Source organism: Eptesicus fuscus, chromosome 13 (genome assembly GCF_027574615.1).
Source record: "Eptesicus fuscus isolate TK198812 chromosome 13, DD_ASM_mEF_20220401, whole genome shotgun sequence".
Taxonomy (NCBI): domain Eukaryota; kingdom Metazoa; phylum Chordata; class Mammalia; order Chiroptera; family Vespertilionidae; genus Eptesicus; species Eptesicus fuscus.
Window position 1 is genome coordinate 7,039,268 of NC_072485.1, and position 19,454 is coordinate 7,058,721.

The 19,454-nt window shown below is 41.4% G+C and overlaps 1 protein-coding gene across 4 annotated transcripts in view; it reads left to right on the forward strand.

The window, feature by feature from the left end:
* The first annotated feature begins 2,314 nt into the window (after positions 1-2,314).
* The window catches only part of PTS (6-pyruvoyltetrahydropterin synthase), a 63,260-nt gene continuing 46,120 nt past the window's right edge, over positions 2,315-19,454 (forward strand). Inside the window, exons 1-6 of one of the 4 annotated variants that reach the window (XM_054724721.1) lie at positions 2,315-2,455; positions 11,781-11,860; positions 13,125-13,147; positions 13,513-13,569; positions 15,852-15,922; positions 16,112-16,485. In XM_054724721.1, the coding sequence (XP_054580696.1) occupies positions 2,373-2,455; positions 11,781-11,860; positions 13,125-13,147; positions 13,513-13,569; positions 15,852-15,922; positions 16,112-16,235 (438 nt within the window). In that variant the 5' untranslated portion in view covers positions 2,315-2,372 and the 3' untranslated portion in view covers positions 16,236-16,485. Of the gene's footprint in view, positions 2,456-2,560; positions 2,694-10,601; positions 10,669-11,780; positions 11,861-13,124; positions 13,148-13,512; positions 13,570-15,851; positions 15,923-16,111; positions 16,486-19,454 lie in introns of those variants that run through there. The other 3 variants (XM_054724720.1, XM_054724722.1, XM_054724723.1) reach the window with 3 other exon arrangements.

The window sequence follows — 19,454 nt, forward strand, 5'->3', positions numbered from 1 at the left end:
GGCTGGGCTGAGGGACACCGCCCCCCCATGCATGAATTTCGTGCACCGGGCCTCTAGTAAGAACATAAATCCCCTGATACTTCACAGAAGTCCTCAAAAAGGCATGGTACTTCTCCAGACAAGACATGGAGGTTTGATCTTCTCTGGATCAGAAGGTTGAAGGAGCCACTAGTTGACATCTGGGAAATATACAGGTGTGATCATGTCTTTCCCCTGTTTATAAACCTTTACTCCATCCTACTACACAGGGAGGGAAGTTTAAACATATAAAAGTTAATAGGGTAATCATAAGATTTTGACCCACAGATGCCTGGATTCTGCCTTGGTCCTGCCATCTATGAGGTTCTTGAAGATCTTTTGTAATCTAGGTACACATGCCTGGTAATCCAATGCAGAAAGTTTTGGTAAAACCGAGTGAGCATCTGACTAATGTTGAAAGCCTAGACAGGGCCTCTTCCTCTCCCTAAGCCCAGCTCATCACTGGCCAGTGTCCAGAGACTCAGGAAAGGGCTATGTGGTTCATAAGTGAGGGGAAAAGGAAGTAGTGTCCACCCTAGTGACCTTCTCTCAACTAATTATATCTGTAAAGACCTATTTCCAAATAAAGTTATATTGTGAGGTACTGGGGGTTAATACTTCAATCCATTAATTTGGGGGCTACAATAACTGGATCACTGAGGGTGAATTTTGTGAGTACCTTTATATTGAACTAGAGGCCCGATGCATGACATTTGTGCAAGGGGCTCGGCCCTCGCAGCCCCAGCTGCCTCGGCCAGCCCTTGCAGCCCCTCGCAGCCCCAGCTTATCAGGAAGGTCGTCCGGATGGTTGTTCTGCTGTTTGGTCTAATTACATGTTAGCTCTTTATTATATAGGGTTAGCTTTAATAAAAAATTTTTAGAGCAAGAACTTCAAATTCAATGACATACTTTACTAAAGCAAATAGATAAAATGATTTCCCAGAAATGTCTTACCCTTTATTTTATTACATTCTTTTTTAAAAAAAAATATATTTTATTGATTTTTTACAGAGAGGAAGAGAGAGAGATAGAGAGTCAGAAACATCGATGAGAGAGAAACATCGATCAGCTGCCTCCTGCACACCCCCCACCGGGGATGCGCCCGCAACCAAGGTACATGCCCTTGACTGGAATCGAACCCGGGACCCCTGAGTCCTCAGGCCGACGCTCTATCCACTGAGCCAAACCGGTTTCGGCTTATTACATTCTTCAAACTATTCTTGGACTAAGTGTCTGTGTTAAACACTGTCTGTTTGAGTATCACTGCTATAGTTACTATCTGGGAAATATTGTTTATATTATAAGTGATCTTGGTTAACTATTCTGGGCCTGTGTTTTCTTACCTGTCAAGTGGGAGCACTGAGCTAGATAGTCTCTCTAAAAAAAAATCTCTGAAGTTTATAATTCTTTGAAGTTTTTTTTTTCTTTGCAGCACAAGGGGGAGATGAGAAACATTTTTGAAAAGTGTATGAAGAATGTTTGCTACATAGCATATTAATAATTTAATGCAGAACAAACAATATATAGCTGGAGACCTGAGACACTTGAGAGAAATCACCATTGGGGCTTATATCACCCATGATTTTATCTGTCTTTCCCAGTGCCGGGAACAGTGCCTCCCAGTAGATATTCAATAAATATTTGAGGAAAGCATGAATGGAAGCAAGACATGGCATGGTACTGGGCATGCAAGTTGTTTGCATATTCCTCAAGAGTAGTTGTGAGGAAACAAGAGGTGGCACATTCGACATAGAATCGCTCGTGTGGGTGTTCATGGGTGCGTGTACTCGCATGGTGCCAGCCCAGAGTGACGCCCGATTTCACAGTCCAAAGGCAGTCTACTCTCTGAAAGCCGCGTGGTCCTGCACTTGCCCTCGAATTCCTGCCTCCTTTACCATAAGGAGACTGGCCCTGCTGTAAACCAGACACTGGAAGTTTCTATCGTAATCCAGGGCATAGAAGTGACTGGGAGGGGGGGGGCTCGAAGAAGTCCCTCCGGGGCCCAAAGTGTGCCCAGACTGACCCTGACTGCGTGGCATGGCCTCAGGATGAGCAGACATAAAAATCGACAATAAAACCCATCCATTTGACCACTGCTAAGTATGCCCAGCTATCTGAATTCTGGCTATCGCGAGATCCAATTAGCAAGGGGCGCCTGCCGCAGCCTCCAGGCCGGCAGAGGGAGCCCAGCCGCAGGGCGCTGCGCAGAGGGCTTCCGGGCGCTGCGCAGAGGGCTTCCGGGCGCTGCGCAGAGGGCTTCCGGGCGCAGCGCGCACTGCGCAGCCCTGGAGGGAGGCTCCGCCCACCCCAGCCACCGTCACCAAGAGAGGTGCCGGGTGCGGAACAGCCGGGCGATGAGCAGTGCGGCTCCCGGCCGGCGCCGCTGGGCGCGAGTATCCCGTCTCGTCTCCTTCAGCGCGGCCCACCGGCTCCACTGGTGGGTTGTGCCCCCAGCGCGGGTGGTGGGGCGGGGCCCGGCGCGGGGGCGCGGGTGTGCGCTCCGAGGTGAAGGCGGCGCGCCCGCTCGTCCCTTGCCCGTTAGGCTCTTTTGGCGACACCGTTAGGAGACCGGCAGAGTGACGGGGCTCCAAGGAGGCTGTGCACGTGGTGGGCAGTCAAGCCGACTGCGAGGGAGAAGGCGCTGGCTCTGTGACCTCGTGATCTCAGAGCGGGCGGTAAGGGTCAGAGGGGCTAACCCCGCCCAGATCACACAGTGCCCGGCGCACCGTCAGCACTCAATAAGTGTTCGCTTCCGCAATTAATAAAAATACAGCACAACAAGTGTTATCCTCTTGTCACCTAAGAGAAAATGAACGCAGATGTTCACTTCCCTAAGGCAGCTCTGAGAGCAAGCAGCACAGTTGCAATTCGATCCCACAGCTTGATGGCACTAGAGTTGGTTCTTTTTAAAAATATATTTTTATTGATTTTAGAGAGGAAGGGAGAGCGATAGAAACATCAATGATGAAAGAGAATCATCAATGGGCTGCCTCCTGCAGGCTTCCTACTGGGGATCCAGCCCACAACCCCAGCATGTGCCCCCACCAGGCATGGAACCAGGATCTGGCCCATAGGTTGACGCTTAAGACTGAGCCAGGCCTGCGAGGCTAAAGTTGATTTTTATTTTTATTTTTTATTGTTTAAAGTATTACAAATAGTAGTACATATGTCTCCTTCCCGCCCCCCCCCCATTGACCTTCCCCCCCGCCTCCCCTACCCCCTGGCAGTTGCCCTCACCCCCTACCTCCCCCACCCCCGCCCCCAGTGTCTTGTGTCCATTGGTTATGCTTATATGCATGCATACAAGTCCTTCGGTTGATCTCTTACGCCCCCACCCCCAACACTCCCCAGCCTTCCCGCTGTAATTTGACAGTCTGTTCAATGCTTCTCTGCCTCTGTATCTATCTTTTTGTTCATCAGTTTATAATGTTCTTTATTACCCATAAATGAGTGAGATCATGTGGTATTTTTCTTTCACTGCCTGGCTTATTTCACTTAGCATAATGCTCTCCAGTTCCATCCATGCTGCTGCAAATGGTAAGAATTCCTTCTTTTTTATGGCAGCATAGTATTCCATTGTGTAGATGTACCACAGTTTTCTAATCCACTCATCTGCTGATGGGCACCTAGACTGTTTCCAAATCTTAGCTATTGTAAATTGTGCTGCTGTGAACATAGGGGTGCATATATCCTTTCTGATTGGTGTTTCTAGTTTCTTGGGATCTATTCCTAGAAGTGGTATTACTGGGTCAAATGGCAGTTCCATTTTTAAATTTTTGAGGAAACTCCATACTGTTCTCCACAGTGGCTGCACCAGTCTGCATTCCCACCAGCAGTGAAGGAGGGTTCCTTTTTCTCTGCATCCTTGCCAGCACTTGTCGTTTGTTGATTTGTGATGATAGCCATTGTGACAGGTGTGAGGTGGTACCTCATTGTTGTTTTGATTTGCATCTCTTGGATGATTAGTGACTTTGAGCATGTTTTCATGTGTCTTTTGGCTTTCTGAATGTCCTTTTTCGAAAAGTGTCTTATTTAGGTCCTTTGCCCATTTTTTGATTGGGTTGTTTATCTTTCTTTTGTTAAGTTGTATGAGTTCCCTGTAAATGTTGGAGATTAAACCCTTATTGGAGATAACATTGGCAAATATGTTCTCCCATGCAGTGGGCTTTCTTGTTTTGGTGAAGGTGTCTCTTGCTGTGCAGAAGCTTTTATTTTGATGTAGTCCCATTTGTTTATTTTCTCCTTAGTCTCTCTTGCCCTAGGGTCTGTGTCTGTAAAGATATTGCTATGACATATGTCTGCAATTTTGCTGCCTATGTAGTTTTGTAGGATTTTTATGGTTTCCCGTCTTACATTCAAGTCCTTTAGCCATTTTGAGTTTGTTTTTGTGTATGGTGTAAGTTGGTGATCTAGTTTCATTTTTTTTTGCATGTATCTGACCAGATTTCCCAGCACTATTTATTAAATAGGCTGTTTTGACTCCATTGTATGCTCTTGCCTCCTTTGTCAAATATTAATTGAGTATAATGGCTTGGGTCCATTTCTGGGTCCTCTATTCTGTTCCATTGGTCTATATGTCTGTTCTTGTGCCAGTACCAGGCAGTTTTGAGAACCGTGGCTTGGTAATATAGTTAGATGTTTGGTATTGTGATTCCCTCCTACTTTGTCCTTCTTTCTCAGGATAGCTGTGGCTATTTGGGGTCTTTTTTTGTTCCAGATGAATTTTTGGAGAGTTTGTTCTAGATCTTGAAATATGCCATTGGTATTTTAATAGGTATTGCATTGAATCTATAGATTGCTTTAGGTAGTATGGACATTTTAATGATGTTGATTCTACCAATCCATGAACATGGTATGTTTTTCCATTTGTTTATGTATTCCTCTATCTCTTTTTTCAATGTCCTGTAGTTTTGTAAGTACAGGTCTTTTACATCCTTGGGTAAGTTTATTCCTAAGTACCTTAATTTTTTTGGTGCAGTGGTAAATGGAATTTTTTTTTTTTCATTTCTCTTTCTGTGAGTTCAAAAGGCCATAGATTTCTGGGCGTTAATTTTGTTTCCTGCTACATTGCCAAATTCATTTATTATGTCTAGTAGTTTTTAATGGCGTCTTTAGGGTTTTATATGTATAGTATTATGTCATCTGCGAATAAGGACAGTGTTACTTCTTCTTTTCCAATTTGGATGCCTTTTATTTCTTCTTGTCTGATTGCTATTGCTAGTACTTCTAATACTATGTCGAACAGGAGTGGTGAAAGTGGGCATTCTTGTCTTGTTCCTTTTCTTAGGGGAAATGAGTTTAGTTTTTGCTCATGGTGTATGATGTTGGCTGTAGGTTTGTCATATAAGGCTTTTATTATGTTGAAGTATAAGCCCTCTACTCTCACTTTGCTGAGAGTTTTTATCAAGAAAGGGTGTTGGATTTTGTCAAATGCTTTTTCTGCATCAATTGATATGATTATGTGATTTTTGTCTCTCAGTTTGTTTATGTGATGTATCATATTTATTGATTTGCGGATATTGTACCATCCTTGCATCTCCGGTATAAATCCCCCTTGGTCATGGTGTATGATCTTTCTAATGTATTGCTGAATCTGATTTGCTAGAATTTTGTTGAGGATTTTAGCATCTATGTTCATCAAGGATATTGGCCTGTAGTTCTCTTTTTTTGTGGTGTCTTTATCTGGTTTTGGGATCAGGGCAGTGATGGCGAACCTGTGACATGTGTGTCAGCACTGACACATGTAGCCATTTCTGATGACACGCGGCCGCTGAGGTTTATTAAATATAATTATATATAACAATTATACATTTATGTTATTTAAGCTATAAATACCGTGAAATAATGTTTTTTCCTCAAAGTGACACACTACCCGAGTTATGCTCAGTTTTTTGGCGAAGTTTGACACACCAAGCTCAAAAGGATGCCCATCACTGGATTAGGGTAATGCTGGCTTCATAGAAAGAGCTTGGAAGTGTACCTTCCTCTTGAATTTTTTGGAATAGTCTGAGGAGGATAGGTTTTAGTTCTTTGAATGGTTGGTAGAACTCCCCTGTAAAGCCGTCCGGACCAGGGCTTTTGTTTGCTGGAAGATTTTTGATCCCTGTTTCAATTTGTTCGGTATTTATTGGCCTATTCATGTTTTTTGATTCTTCTTGGTTGAATTTTGGGAGCTTGTATTTTTCTAGGAATATGTCTATTTCATCTAGGTTGTCCATTTTGTTGGAATAGAGTTGTTCATAGTATTTTTTCATAATCGTTTGTATTTCTTTGGGATCGGTTGTTATTTCACCTCTTTCATTTCTGATTTTGTGTATTTGGGTCCTCTCTCTTTGCTTCTTGCTGAGCCTGGCTAGAGGTTCATCAATCTTGTTTATCCTTTCAAAGAACCAGCTCTTGGTTTTGTTGATCTTATGTATTGTTTTTTTGGTCTCTATTTCATTTATCTCTGCTCTGATCTTTATTATTTCCTTCCTTCTGCTTACACTGGGCTTTTCTTGTTGCTCTCTTTCTAACTCTTTGAGTTGTAGGGTTAGGTAATTTATTACCATTGTTTCTTGTTTTTTGCAGTAGGCTTGTAGAGCTATGAACTTCCCTCTCAAGACTGCTTTCGCTGTCTCCCATAGATTTTTGGATTGTTGTGTTTTCATTGTCGTTTGTTGCTATGATGCTTTTTATTTCTTCTTTGATCTCTCTGGTAACCCAGTCATTGTTTAATAGCATGCTATTTAGTCTCCAGGTGTTTGATTTCTTTTGATTGTTTTTATTGTAGTTGAGTTCTAGTTTTTTTTTTTTAATTTCTTTATTGATTAAGGTGTCACATATTTGTCCTCATCCCCCCATTCCCATCCCACACCCCTCCCCACGGATGCCCCCACACCCCTGTTGTCCTTAACCATTGGTTAGGCTCGTATGCATGCACACAAGTCCTTTGGTTGATCTCTCCCCTCTACCCCCACCCTCCCCTCCCCTCCCTCTGAGGCCCGACAGTCCGATCGATGCCTTCTTGTTTCTGGGTCTGTTCTTGTTCATCAGTCTATGTTGTTCATTATTTCCCCTAGATGAGTGAGATCATGTGTTAGTAGAAATATACTTATAAGAACCGAATGTGAGACGAGCAATAATAGTTATGCTGACAGGCAAATGAATCAGTCTGTAGTGAGTTTCTTTCTGGACCAACAGTTCTTTTGAGACCCAATTTCAATGTCCACTAGTTCCTTATGTGTACATGTAAGCACTGACTTTTCAGTTCTGGATGGTGGACAAATGGTGGTAATGCAGGTCCGACTCCCTCTGGTTTGGTCTCACCTGGACCCAGGGGCGCGGCTTCACCCAGACCCGGGACCCAGCCTCACCCGGGTCCTGGGGCTGAGTGCAAAGTCTTGGTGTTGTTAAGCCTTGATTGCTGTTGGTACACTGGGAGGATTTGACCTCCAGTCCAATTGGCTGTGAGGATCAGCTGTGTCTACACTGGGAGACAGCCTTATTCAACTAGACTTGCAAAATTGTAAAAGCCTCTGTGCTCAGCTTGGATGGGGCGGAGTTTTAGGGTGGAGCCTACAGCCTTGGCTTCCCGTCAGCCCCGCCCTATGAGGTTCCTGGGTCTCAGTGTCCCTCAGTGTCCCTCTGTACTCCCTGCAAGCACCTCTGAGAGAAAGGCGCCCTGGAGTTTCGCCCGCTGCGAAACAGTCTAGTCTCTCCCCCAATGAATCTGGATTCCCAGATTCTCGCCTGGAACTGGGTTTCAGTGCAGTCGGAACTGGGGCTCAGCGCAGTCGGGAGCTTTTGTCTCCTTCCCACCAGGGCAATTCAGCAGCACAGGCAATAGACCGTCCTCTGCGCGCATTCATGTGCGCGCCTCCGGAGCTTTGCCTTTCGCTGCTCCTCTGCGTTTCCGCCTTACAGCCCAAATTCCCCCAGTATGAGCCTGGCTTCCCAGGGTCTCGCCCGGAACTGGGGTTCAGTGCAGTTGGAGCTGGGGTTCATCGCAATCTGGAGCTTTTATCTCCTTCCCACTAGAGAACGCCGGCCAGGCACTCAGCCGCCCTGTCCTCTCCGGCTCTGTCCTCCCCGCACGCGCTCCTGCCCGTGTCTCCTCCCGTGTCTCCATACCTCAGGCTTTTACGGCTCCTCTGATTTTCCTTGTGGTTTTCTCTTTCCTTCTAGTTGTGGGCGTTTCAGTCAGCCAGCTGTCCTGTGGTTCTGGATGATGTCCGTTTTGACTTTTAGTTGTATTTTTGAAATTGTTGTGTGAGGCTGTAGGTTAGGTGCTTAACCTATGCTGCCATCTTGGTTTTTCCCTCGAGTTCTAGTTTTAAGCAATTGTGATCTGAGAAGATGCTTGATATGATTACTATCTTCTTGAATTTGAAGAGACTTTGCCTATGACCCAATATATGGTCTGTCTTTGAAAATGACCCATGTGCACTTGAGAAGAATGTATATTCTGTGGCTTTGGGGTGAAATGTTCTGAAGATGTCAATTAATTCCATCTGGTCTAGTGAGTCATTTAGGATTGATGTTTCTTTGCTGATTTTTTGTTTAGAGGATTTGTCCAATGGTGATAGTGGGGTATTAAAGTCCCCTACTATGACTGTATTGCTGTCAATCTCTCCCTTGATATCCTCCAGAAGTTTTTAAATGTATTTGGGTGCTCCTGTATTGGGTGCGTATATGTTTACCAGTGTTATTTCTTCTTGTTGGATTTCTCCCTTTAGTATTATGAAGTGGCTTTCCTTATCTCTTGTTATGTCCTTCACTTTGAGATCTAATTTGTCAGATATAAGTATTGCTACCCCAGCTTTTTTTTCATTTCCATTCGCCTGAAAAACCTTTTTCCATCCCTTCACCATCAGTCTGTGTGAGTCCTTTTTACTGAGGTGGGTTTCCTGTAGACAGCAGATATATGGTTCATGTTTTCTTATCCACTCAGCTACCCTATGTCTTAATTGAGGCATTTAATCCATTTACATTTAAAGTTATTATTGACTAGAAGCCCGATGCACGAAGATTCGTGCTAGAATGGGCTTTCCTTTCCCTGGCTGCCGGCACCGCCTTTCCACTCCAGCCCGCCTCTTTCCGCTCAGGCCCCAGAGCTGCCTCTTTCTCCTCCGGCCCCGCCTTCCCACACTGCCCAGAGGCCCTGAGAGACCGGAAGTGGGGCAGAACGCCTGTGTTGTCGCCATGGTGATGATGCAAGCATCCCGCTCCCATCACTTGGCACCTGTGTATGCAAATTAACTGCCATCTTTGTTGGGTTAATTTGCATATTACTCCTGATTGGCTGGTGGCGTAGCGGAGGTACAGTCAATTTATATGTTTGTTTATTATTAGGTAAAATAGGTACTTGTTTGTCGCCATTTTTATTCTTTACGCCTGTGTTCCTTCTTCGCTTCCTATTTCTTCTTTTTACAGCAGACCCTTTAGCATTTCTTTTTTCTTTTTTTTAAAAAATATATTTTATTGCTTTTTTACAGAGAGGAAGAGAGAGGGTTAGAGTTAGAAACATAGATGAGAGAGAAACATTGATCAGCTGCCTCTTGCACACCCCCTACTGGGGATGTGCCCGAAATCAAGGTATATGCCCTTGACCGGAATTAAACCTGGGACCCTTGAGTCCACAGGCCGATGCTCTATCCACTGAGCCAAACCGGTTTCGGCCCTTTAGCATTTCTTGCATTGCTGGTTTGGTGGTAATAAATTCCCTTAGTCCTTTTTTGTCTGTGAAGCTCCTGATTTCACCCTCAATTTTGATTGATTAGCCTTGCTGGGTACATATTCTTGGATTCAGACCCTTCCTTTGCATGACTTTGTATATTTCATTCCATTCCCTTCTGGCCTGATGTGTTTCTGTTGAGAAATCAGTTGCTAGTGTGATGGGGGGATCCTTTGTAGGTAACTTTCTGTCTCTCTCTGGCCGCTTTTAATATTCTTACTTTGTCGTTGGTGTTTGCCAGTTTAATTATAATGTGCCTTGGTGCTGGTCTTTTGGGGTTCATTTTGTTTGGGACTCTGTGAGCTTCTTGGATTTGTGTGAGTTTTTTCTTCCCTATATCAGGGAAGTTTTCTGTCATTATTTCTTCAAACAGGTTTTCTATTCATTGCTAAGTTTCCTCTCCTTCTGGCATCCTTGTTATGCAGATGTTGTTTTGTTTCGTGTTGTCCCAAAGTTCCCTTAGGCTCTCTTCCTATTTTTTAAGTTTTTTTACTAGATGCTGCTCTGCTTGGGTATTTTTTTCTACCCTGTCTTCTAGTTCACTGATGCGGTCCTCTGCTTCTTCTGGTCTACTGTTGATGCTTTCTGTTGAGTTCTTTATAGCAGCGATGTCATTTTTCATTTCTTCTTGGTTCTTCTTCATTTCCTCTTGGTTCTTACACATATTGTTGAATTTGTCTTCCATTCTTTTCAGCCACCTTATGACTATTTCTCTGAATTCTGTCTCTGACATATTGCTTGCCTCCATTTTCTTTACTTTTTTTTGGTGTTGCCTCCTTTTCTTTCATATGCGGGCTGTTTCTTTGTCTCCCCATGATCTCTCTTCTCCGGTTATCTAGTTATGTAGTTCTCTTTCTCCTTTTCCTAGGCGAAATCTGACCTTTCCGTGAGAAGGTGCAGAGCTCCCCTGAGTCCACCTATTCGCGCTGCTTGAGGTCCGGTGTTCCTGGGTTCGCAGCTGTTCCCTGGGTGGTGTTGTTGTAGATTCCTGGGATCTTTAGGCTTCTGATAACAGCCACTCTCCCCTTCAAGATGGCGCAGTCTTCTGCACTTGCCAAGTGATATTTGTGACCTGTACCAGGAAGCTCTCTGGAGGATTCTCCCATTCTGCTTAAAGTTGATTTTGAGGAGAGTTTTGCCCCTCATTAGCAAGCTTCACTCTGGGCACCCACTCCTCTATTTGTAAAATAAGGATAATAGTTTCTACCTAGCAAGGTCCATCCATCATTCACTGGAGAGGTATTTCTTACTGCTTGTCAGGCCTTGTGCCAGGTAACGGATGTAGCGGTGAGCAGTGTGCACCTATCACTGCCTTCTGGGTGGAGTGTGCAATCTGGTCAATACTGTGAAAGGTAAATACTGTGGAAGATCATTTTGTGCAAAAGCTTTGTGAACTGTAGCATTTTAAACGTAAGAAGTGCAGGAGCAGGAGAAGGTGGGGGAAATAATAAAGTGGGTCTCAACCAGAAAGGGATTGTATAATAGAAAGCTTGAACATATGAGGGTAGTAAGGGACTCATTAGTGATGCAAAGATTGGACAGGTATAGGCATAAAAATCCATTAAGCAAGGTGCTCTCTGCCTGAAACAACAGTTGAGTATTGTAATTGTAAAGTGTCATCTGATTTGAATGCCCCTCAGTGGACTGGTGAAGTTATCAGTGGAGGCATGATAAAGCAAGATTGTTAAAGAAGAGAGTAATAGGTCATGTAATTATTTCTCAGGAGCAGTGAGAATTTAAATCACTTAATGACAAGCATCTTTTATCATTCAGCTGTGCCTAATATGTAGTAGATACTCAGTAAATGTTGAGTTGAGAAATGGAAGGGCCTTGATCAGATCAGGTTTTGGAATCTTGCTGTGGAACAAGGGGGTTGAAAGTGCTTATGCTAATTTGTATGGTGTAGTAGTCTAATTGGGGGGCATACAGTGGTTCCTGACATAAAGCTGAATAATGAAACCCAGGTCATTTATGATTCTCCATTTGATGAGCTAAACTATTAATAAATTGTGAAGCTTATGTTGACTTTTTTTTTTTTCCTGGTCAGCAAATCTCTGAGTAATGAAGAAAATTTGCAACTGTTTGGAAAATGCAACAATCCAAATGGTCATGGGCACAATTACAAAGGTGAGAGGAAAACTGATGAAATTTTAGCCCTTTCAATAAGAGTGGAAGAATCTTTAGCAAATACAATCTTAATGAGTAAAAAAACTTCTGGGCAGAGCAGTAGTGCTTTGAGCCTTGAATGAGAAGTTAAGTGGAAGCTCAGAATGAAAAGAGCTGTTGCCTTGGTGGGATGTGTTTTAGCTTTTACCTTGCAATTAATTGTCTGCTCTGATAGATAGTCCAAAACAATTAATAGTTTAAATAAATTTTTTTTGTTTTAGTGTACATATTGAGATTTTTTTGGCACATGTTTCATTCTAATTAGGTGTTGCTGAGGCTAATGTTAAAATTAGATTGTATTCTTTGAATAAGTAATGACTGACAAAAGGGGGGTATTGGTTGGGAATATGCTGTATGGAGGAAAGTAGGTTGAGTTGAAAACTTTGTCAGCAGTGTTCAAGAAAGTAATTAATTTATACCAGAATAAGAGAGTTGATTGTTTGAAATATAGCTGATGTCTCAAAAAACAGGTACGTAAGCCATCGAGTATCACAGCATACGGTATGGTGGAGTAAGACCAGGAAAGGTATCAGAAGATCAGGATTTCTAGTTTAGTTATTGCCTCTTACTTGATCTATGATACCTTTCATTCTTAGTTTGTTCATTTATCATATAATATCCCATGGTGTTTGTATGGAGCTGAAAAAAATATAAAAGTTCTTAATTTGTAAAGTATTCTTATTATCATGATTTTTTAAATGCTTCATACAAGCACTTGTTAATTTACAAAGCATGACTGTAAACTGTATACATTCGTCTGAGTAAAGGGATAAGAGTTTTATTCCCCTGCCTCCCCAAAAAGAGTTTTAGTTACAGTAGTAGTTTTGCTTGCTTAGAAAGGTAGTGCCCAAAAGGTACTGACAGAGTGTGCAGCTGGACTTCTTCCTATACATTTTCTACTTTTACAGGCAGCGATGGGGCAGCATCTTGATCCTTTCTCGTGAAGATTTCTAACTAGTGCCAACATCATAAGCAGAATTTATACCCTTCTTGGCTTTGGATAAGCTCTTCTGCTTAGCTAAAGCTCCTACTAAGCTCTTCTGTCTTGGTTGACTCTTGCTTTGGTTGATAAAACAATCTTAACCAAGAGGACAGATTTTTTGGGGGAATATAAATATAGCTTTGTGGGGCAGAGATCTAATAATGTATGTGGCTAACTTGTGCTTGGATGTTAATCTGTTGAAAGTCATGTTGGTCTTTTGGTATTTTGTTTTCTTTCCCATAGTTGTGGTGACAGTGCATGGAGAGGTATGTGCTGAATATATCTGTGTGGGCCCTCTTTCTGCCAATGTGATAGATTCAGTGCTGAAAAATTCTGTTCAAGTCATTATTGCTTCACTGTTGTCCGTTGTGTCTGGTGAGCTGCTGCCATTCCAGGCCTTTCCTCTCCCAGAGTGTCATCTTTAATGTGCTACATGTGGGCAGGTAGAAGAGCAATACAATGAAAGGATGCCTGGAGCACTTGGTGTTCCCGTGCTGAGACTGATGATTGTGTTGGGGGTGAAGGCAAATGTGGACACAATTTCTGCACGTTGTACAGCCTTTAATAATTTACCAGAGGTTTAAATATGAAGAGCATGTTATAGTAATATTCTCCTCTATTTATTCTTCAGATCGATCCTGTTACAGGCATGGTTATGAATTTGACTGACCTCAAAGAGTATATGGAGGTAATGGCATGTTTGGTGCTTATTATGTGCCATCCCCTAAGTAACCCCCATCAGCTACTTGCTTTTTACTTTCCCAACCAAGTAACTATGAGTTCCATGATGGGGTGAGCGGAATTGGGTGTGGGAGTAGGGGAGTAGTTGGAGGAACTACTTTCATGTTCTTCTAATGGTGTTTGGGTGACTTAATGGAAATTAGTCACTATTGTATTACAGTGATGGAGATAAGTGTAGCATGCTCATCTTATATTCCTTGCTGCCATTCCTGATTTCCTACATTTAACAATTTCTACTCTTCTTTCAAGATACAGATTTCTTCTTGAAGTTTTCTTTTTTTTCCCCTCTGAATTTTCCTTATGCCTTTGATCATAGATTTTAACACTACCCCGTTTTAGTCACTCTAGCTTGATTATAAAGTCGCTGGGGCAGTTCATCATAAGGGTAACACAAAAGAATGTGTTCAATAAAGGACTTACTGATTGTACCACTTTAGAATTCTTGCATTGTAAGAGACTGTAGATAATATCTAAGTAATTTCTTCATGCCACAGATTGTTTGAGAGATGCTAAACAGTTAACTCTAGGTCATATACTGTAGTTAGTCCTTTACAAAGTTGGGAGTAGATTTGCTTGTATCCAGCTTAGCTTTTATTATGTCATCATTTTACCTGTTTATTTAGTTCTTTGCTTCAGGTCTGCTCCTTCCTTTTGTTCTAAACTTTGTTTCATAAAAATGCTATTATTTATAATAATTCTTTCACATTAATTATCATCCATATATTCAAGTTTGCTTACTTTGGATCAGTGTTTGGGCTAAGTAGTAGGAATGCAAAGATGAATGGGACAGAGCCCTTTCCCACAGAATGCTCATGTTATTTTTTTTCTAGGAGGTAAACAGTAAGTTTTCACAGGGTGAAAAAGATAAAGGGATTGAGAAGTACAGATTGGTAGTTACAAAATAGTCATGGGGATGTAAAGTACAGCATAGGAAATATAGTCAATAATATTGTAATAACTATGTATGGTGCCAGGTGGGTATTAGAAATATCAGGGGAACACTTTGTAAAGAATATGGTTATTTAACCATTATGCTGCACACCTGGAAATAATACAAAATAATATTGAATGTAAAGTGTAAGTGAAAAAAAAGTTTTCAGTAAGTTGGTTGAATAAATGAATAAGAGACTTAGTGAATGAGTAACAGCACTGTGCTCAAAGTGCTTTTGGAAAGCTATAAAGACAGAGTTCTTACAAATACATAGAGTGACATTTCAGACAGCAGTATGAGAAATATGAGATTACCTAAGTAAGCATCATGATTAAATACACCTTTTTTACCACCTTGAAGGACACCACACACTCCCGTCAGTAAAAGTGGCTCATCATGGCATACAGAGCAAAGTCAGAGTCCTGTTGAAGAGGCTGCAGTGGAAAAGTTGGGACTTGAAGATAAAACAAAGATATTTCTTTTCTTGATATCTATGTGGATATCACTTAATCTATTTTAAAGGTAGTTTGGTTTAGGACTTACTATTTTTATGATTATGATTTTTCTCAAAAAATGATTGCTATTTTTATTATTAATGTACACTTGTTAAACCATACCACATGGAGAATTAGATTGTTTTGATTTTGAACAATATAGCTAATTAAAAGTAAAAACTTAGAAAATGCTTAGCTTTTGTACAACATAGCTAAAAACTTAGAATAAAGCAATTACAGTTCTTGACATTGATAAGGGAAAACATGTTAATATATAAGCATTAGGAAGAAATGCATTTATGTTTTATATTTTTTCTTCCAAGGGCTCAAGATAATTTTTAAATTACTCCTTATAGCAGAAATTTAGAACTATTAATGTAATATCAGTTTTAGTCTGCCTTATAAAATGTAGTACTCACTGAATCTTTCTCCTAGTGACATTGTGGCATTGTCTTAAAGGTGAGACTCTTATGGAGTAGTATTTTTGGTAACTTTTTGGACAGAATGCAAGAGTGTTAAGCTGAATTCTGAATCTCAGTGGCTGTTAAGAGAAAACTCCAGTGAATACTCTACTTATTGGTTTCTTAACCTCTTTGCATTCAGTAAGGAGGACAAACAGTCATTATGGAGAGCTTACATTATTTCACAATTTTAAACTTTCTGAGATTGCTTCGTAAGACACAGATAAAGTACACAGTAAAAGTATTGAGTTAGTGGCTGAATGATAACTTTTAGAGGCAGAGGCGGAACACTTTGGAATCTGAGTTATAAATGGAATTGATGTTTTTCCTGTTTTGTCTGTAGGAAGCAATCATGAAACCCCTTGATCATAAGAATCTGGATTTAGATGTACCATACTTTGCAGATGTTGTAAGGTGAGTGTGACTATCTTACATAATATAGAGAATAAGAAAGAAGAATGTTAACATTTTATTTGATTGCTGTGTGATTTCTAGAGTTTTTGTTTAATGACACCTTTTAAAAATAGAATTTCTGTTCTCTGTAAATATTAAACATGAAATTTTATTTATTTGTCTTTTGATCTTCTCTCCTTTTCTCTACAGCACAACAGAAAATGTAGCTGTGTATATCTGGGATAACCTCCAGAAATTTCTTCCTGTGGGAATTCTTTATAAAGTAAAAGTATATGAAACTGATAATAATATTGTAGTCTATAAAGGAGAATAGCCCTTAGGGGTTAATACTATAGAAATATTCAATTTCTATCCATATTTGAAAAATATCTTTATCCCCTTGGACTATTAAGACACCATCACATAATTAGTACACCTCCACATTGTTCTGGAGTGCCTGATTCATTGTACTCATTGTAAGACTTGTATTAAATTCAAATCTATTTTAAAACCAAATTTGTAATGTATCATGAGTACCATTTAGAGGGCCTGTTTTGTATAGATTAAAAATCACTTCACTGCAATTGTTGCTTTACATTTTTGATTTTCACTACCCTGGATTCCTTGTGGGCAAAGTCTTTATTCTAAGCAGAGTACCTAGTGATTTTTGTTGATTAAATCAATGGCATATTGATGGAAACTTGAAATTTATAGTGCCTTAGTCATGATGAATACTTGGTAAATATTTTTAGAATTGAAAAACATGAAAGTTTTGAGGCTTCAGTTCTAGTCCCAGTGCTGTTACTGTTCATTTGTGCCACTTCTATCTCAGAGCCTCAGAGATGACTGTTTGGACCAGAGGCTTCCTAAAGCTGCTTCTGCCTGTTCTCAGAGTTTATATCTCCATAATTTTAAATACCAAATGAGTATATATTCATTTAGAGAAGGAAAAAGATTGTTATGGGATTGTGTGGGGCCTTGACCAGAATACACTTGAGGTTAAAGGCCCACTCGGCATACACATGCGTGCAGGCACTGGCATGGCAGTGTTGCTATCTTAAAGGCCCCTTTGCCCTACGCATGTGCCAGGGCAATGACTCAGCAGTAGCACTATACATACTGCACAAGCGTATCCTTATATGACCTGCTTATGTTAATGTAGCACGGATGTCACTAATTGGCACGAGGCCTCTTTTGTTTGAGCATATATATATATAAGGTAAAGAACTTCCCAGACAAGAAAAAGCTAAAGGAGTTCATCATCCCCAAATCTGCATTAAATGAAATGTTAAAGGGTCTTCTTTTAGAAGAAGATAAAAATATGAACATTAAAATATAAATACATAGCTATCAACAATTGAATCTAAATATAAGGTAAACAGAAAAACAAAAAAAAAAACAAAACAAGATAAATGAACAAGCAGAACAGAAACATATTCATAGATACAGAGAATATGTTGATGGTTGCTAGATGGGAGGGTGGTTAGGGAAATGGGAGAAAAGGTGAAGGGATTAAGAAGTACAAATTGGTTGTTACAGAATAGTCATGGGGATGTAAAGTACAGAATAGGGGATATAGTAAATAATATTCTAATAACTGGTGTCAGGTGGGTGCAAGATTTGTTGGGATGATCACTTAAGTTATGTAATGTCTAATCACTGGGGCATACATTCAAAACTAATATAATATTGTAGGTCAACTGTAATTGAAAATAAAAATGATATAAATAAATAAATGTAAAATAAAAAAGAAGGGCTAGTTTTGTCTGTTACTTTTCAGAGTTTTAGTTGCTCCCAGGTAGAGCAACAGATGGGTGGTGGGGTGTCTCGTGGGCATCTCAAGCTTAACATTTCCAAAGTCAGGTTCTGAATTCTCCTTTAAAATTATTTTCCATCAGTATTTCCTAAAAATGACACTACCATCCATTTATTTTTTTCAAGCCAGAAACCTGGGAATGGTCTTGATTCCTACCTCTTACTTCTAATCTATCAGAAAGTTCTGTAGGTCTTATCTTTAAAATATATAATTGTCTATCTTTACATTTCCAATGCCACCACCCAGTCCAACCGCCACATTTTCTTGCCTGGGTTACTGACATGGCCTCTTTCCTGGTCTGCTTTCACTTTGGTTCTCCTCCACACTCCTGTCACCACCTCTCCTCCCCCTCTCATGTTACTCCTTAAAAGCTTCCGCTATCGTGCTGTAATTTAATATCACAATGTCATGCTCCCCTGCCTGGAATGCTGTCCCTATCCCCTGCCCCATCCTTTTCATAAAACCTATTCTTCAGATCTCAGCCTAAATTTCACCCTCTTGATCACGCATTATATATATTTTCTATTATAATACCTACATACTCCCCTACCTTGCAGTCTTAAAATGTATATGTTTCCTTTGTCTTATTTATTTGCTTTTTAGTTTATTGTCTGTCCCAACCACAAGGATGTCAGTGTCATGAGGGCCAGAGCCATGTTTGCCTTATTCACTCTGGTTGCCCCAGGACCTAGTCCAGTGCTTGCTACATAGCAGGTGCTGAATAATTAGTTATTGAATGAGTGACAGTGCCTGCCATCTCCAAAGAACTGGTTGAACCCGTTTTGGTAAAAGTTTTGAGATTTAACACCAAACTTTTTAAACATACTTCTTTATGTGTGTCAGCTTAGAGAACAGCCACCACGACATGGAGTAAATCCTCTGAGTATTTCTCCAAACCGGTGTATCTAGCTAACTTTACCTTCCTGGAAATTTTCCATTTCCATTTTTGGGTAAGATTTGTTTTAGTCCGCAACTACTAATTTAAGTAAAGATGAACTGGAATTAACTGATTTGTGGCAATACTGAGGCAACATGTGTTTTTCAGCAAACAAGGGCCAAATTTGTTGCTGTACTAATCTTACCTAATAATAGACAAACATCTAAATTGACAGTACCTCTGGCACGCCCACAGCCAATCAGGAGTGAGTATGCAAATTAATCCAACAAAGATGGGTTAATTTGCCTATTCAGGCGCAGAGCGGCTGGGCGGGGTGGGACACCTGCTCTGAGAGAGGGAGGGGCGGAAAGAGCTACAGGAGCAGTGCTCCAGCCGGGAGCGAGGACTTGCCGGCTCCTGGGCGGCCTGGGAGCGAGGACTTGCTGGCTCCTGGGCGGCCGGGAGTGAAACCAGGGGAAGGAAGGCCTATTCTTGCACAAATATCATGCAATGGGCCTCTAGTCTACCTAATAAAAGAGTAACATGCTAATTGACTATACCTTCGCTACACTCACCAGCCAATCAGGAGTGAGTATGCAAATTAACCCAACAAAGATGGCGGGTTAATTTGCATACACAGGCGCCGAGCAGCCAGGGACGGGGCGGGATGTTTGTGACGATGCAGGCGTTCCTCACCACGCCAGCTGCTCAGGGTCTCTGGGCAGCATGGGAAGGCAGAAAGGCAGCTCTGGCCGGAGCGGAAAGGCTGCTCTGGCCAGAGCGAAGGCGGTGCTGGCAGCCAGGGGAACGAAGGCCCATTCTTGCACAAATCTTCATTCGTGCATCAGGCCACTAGTCCT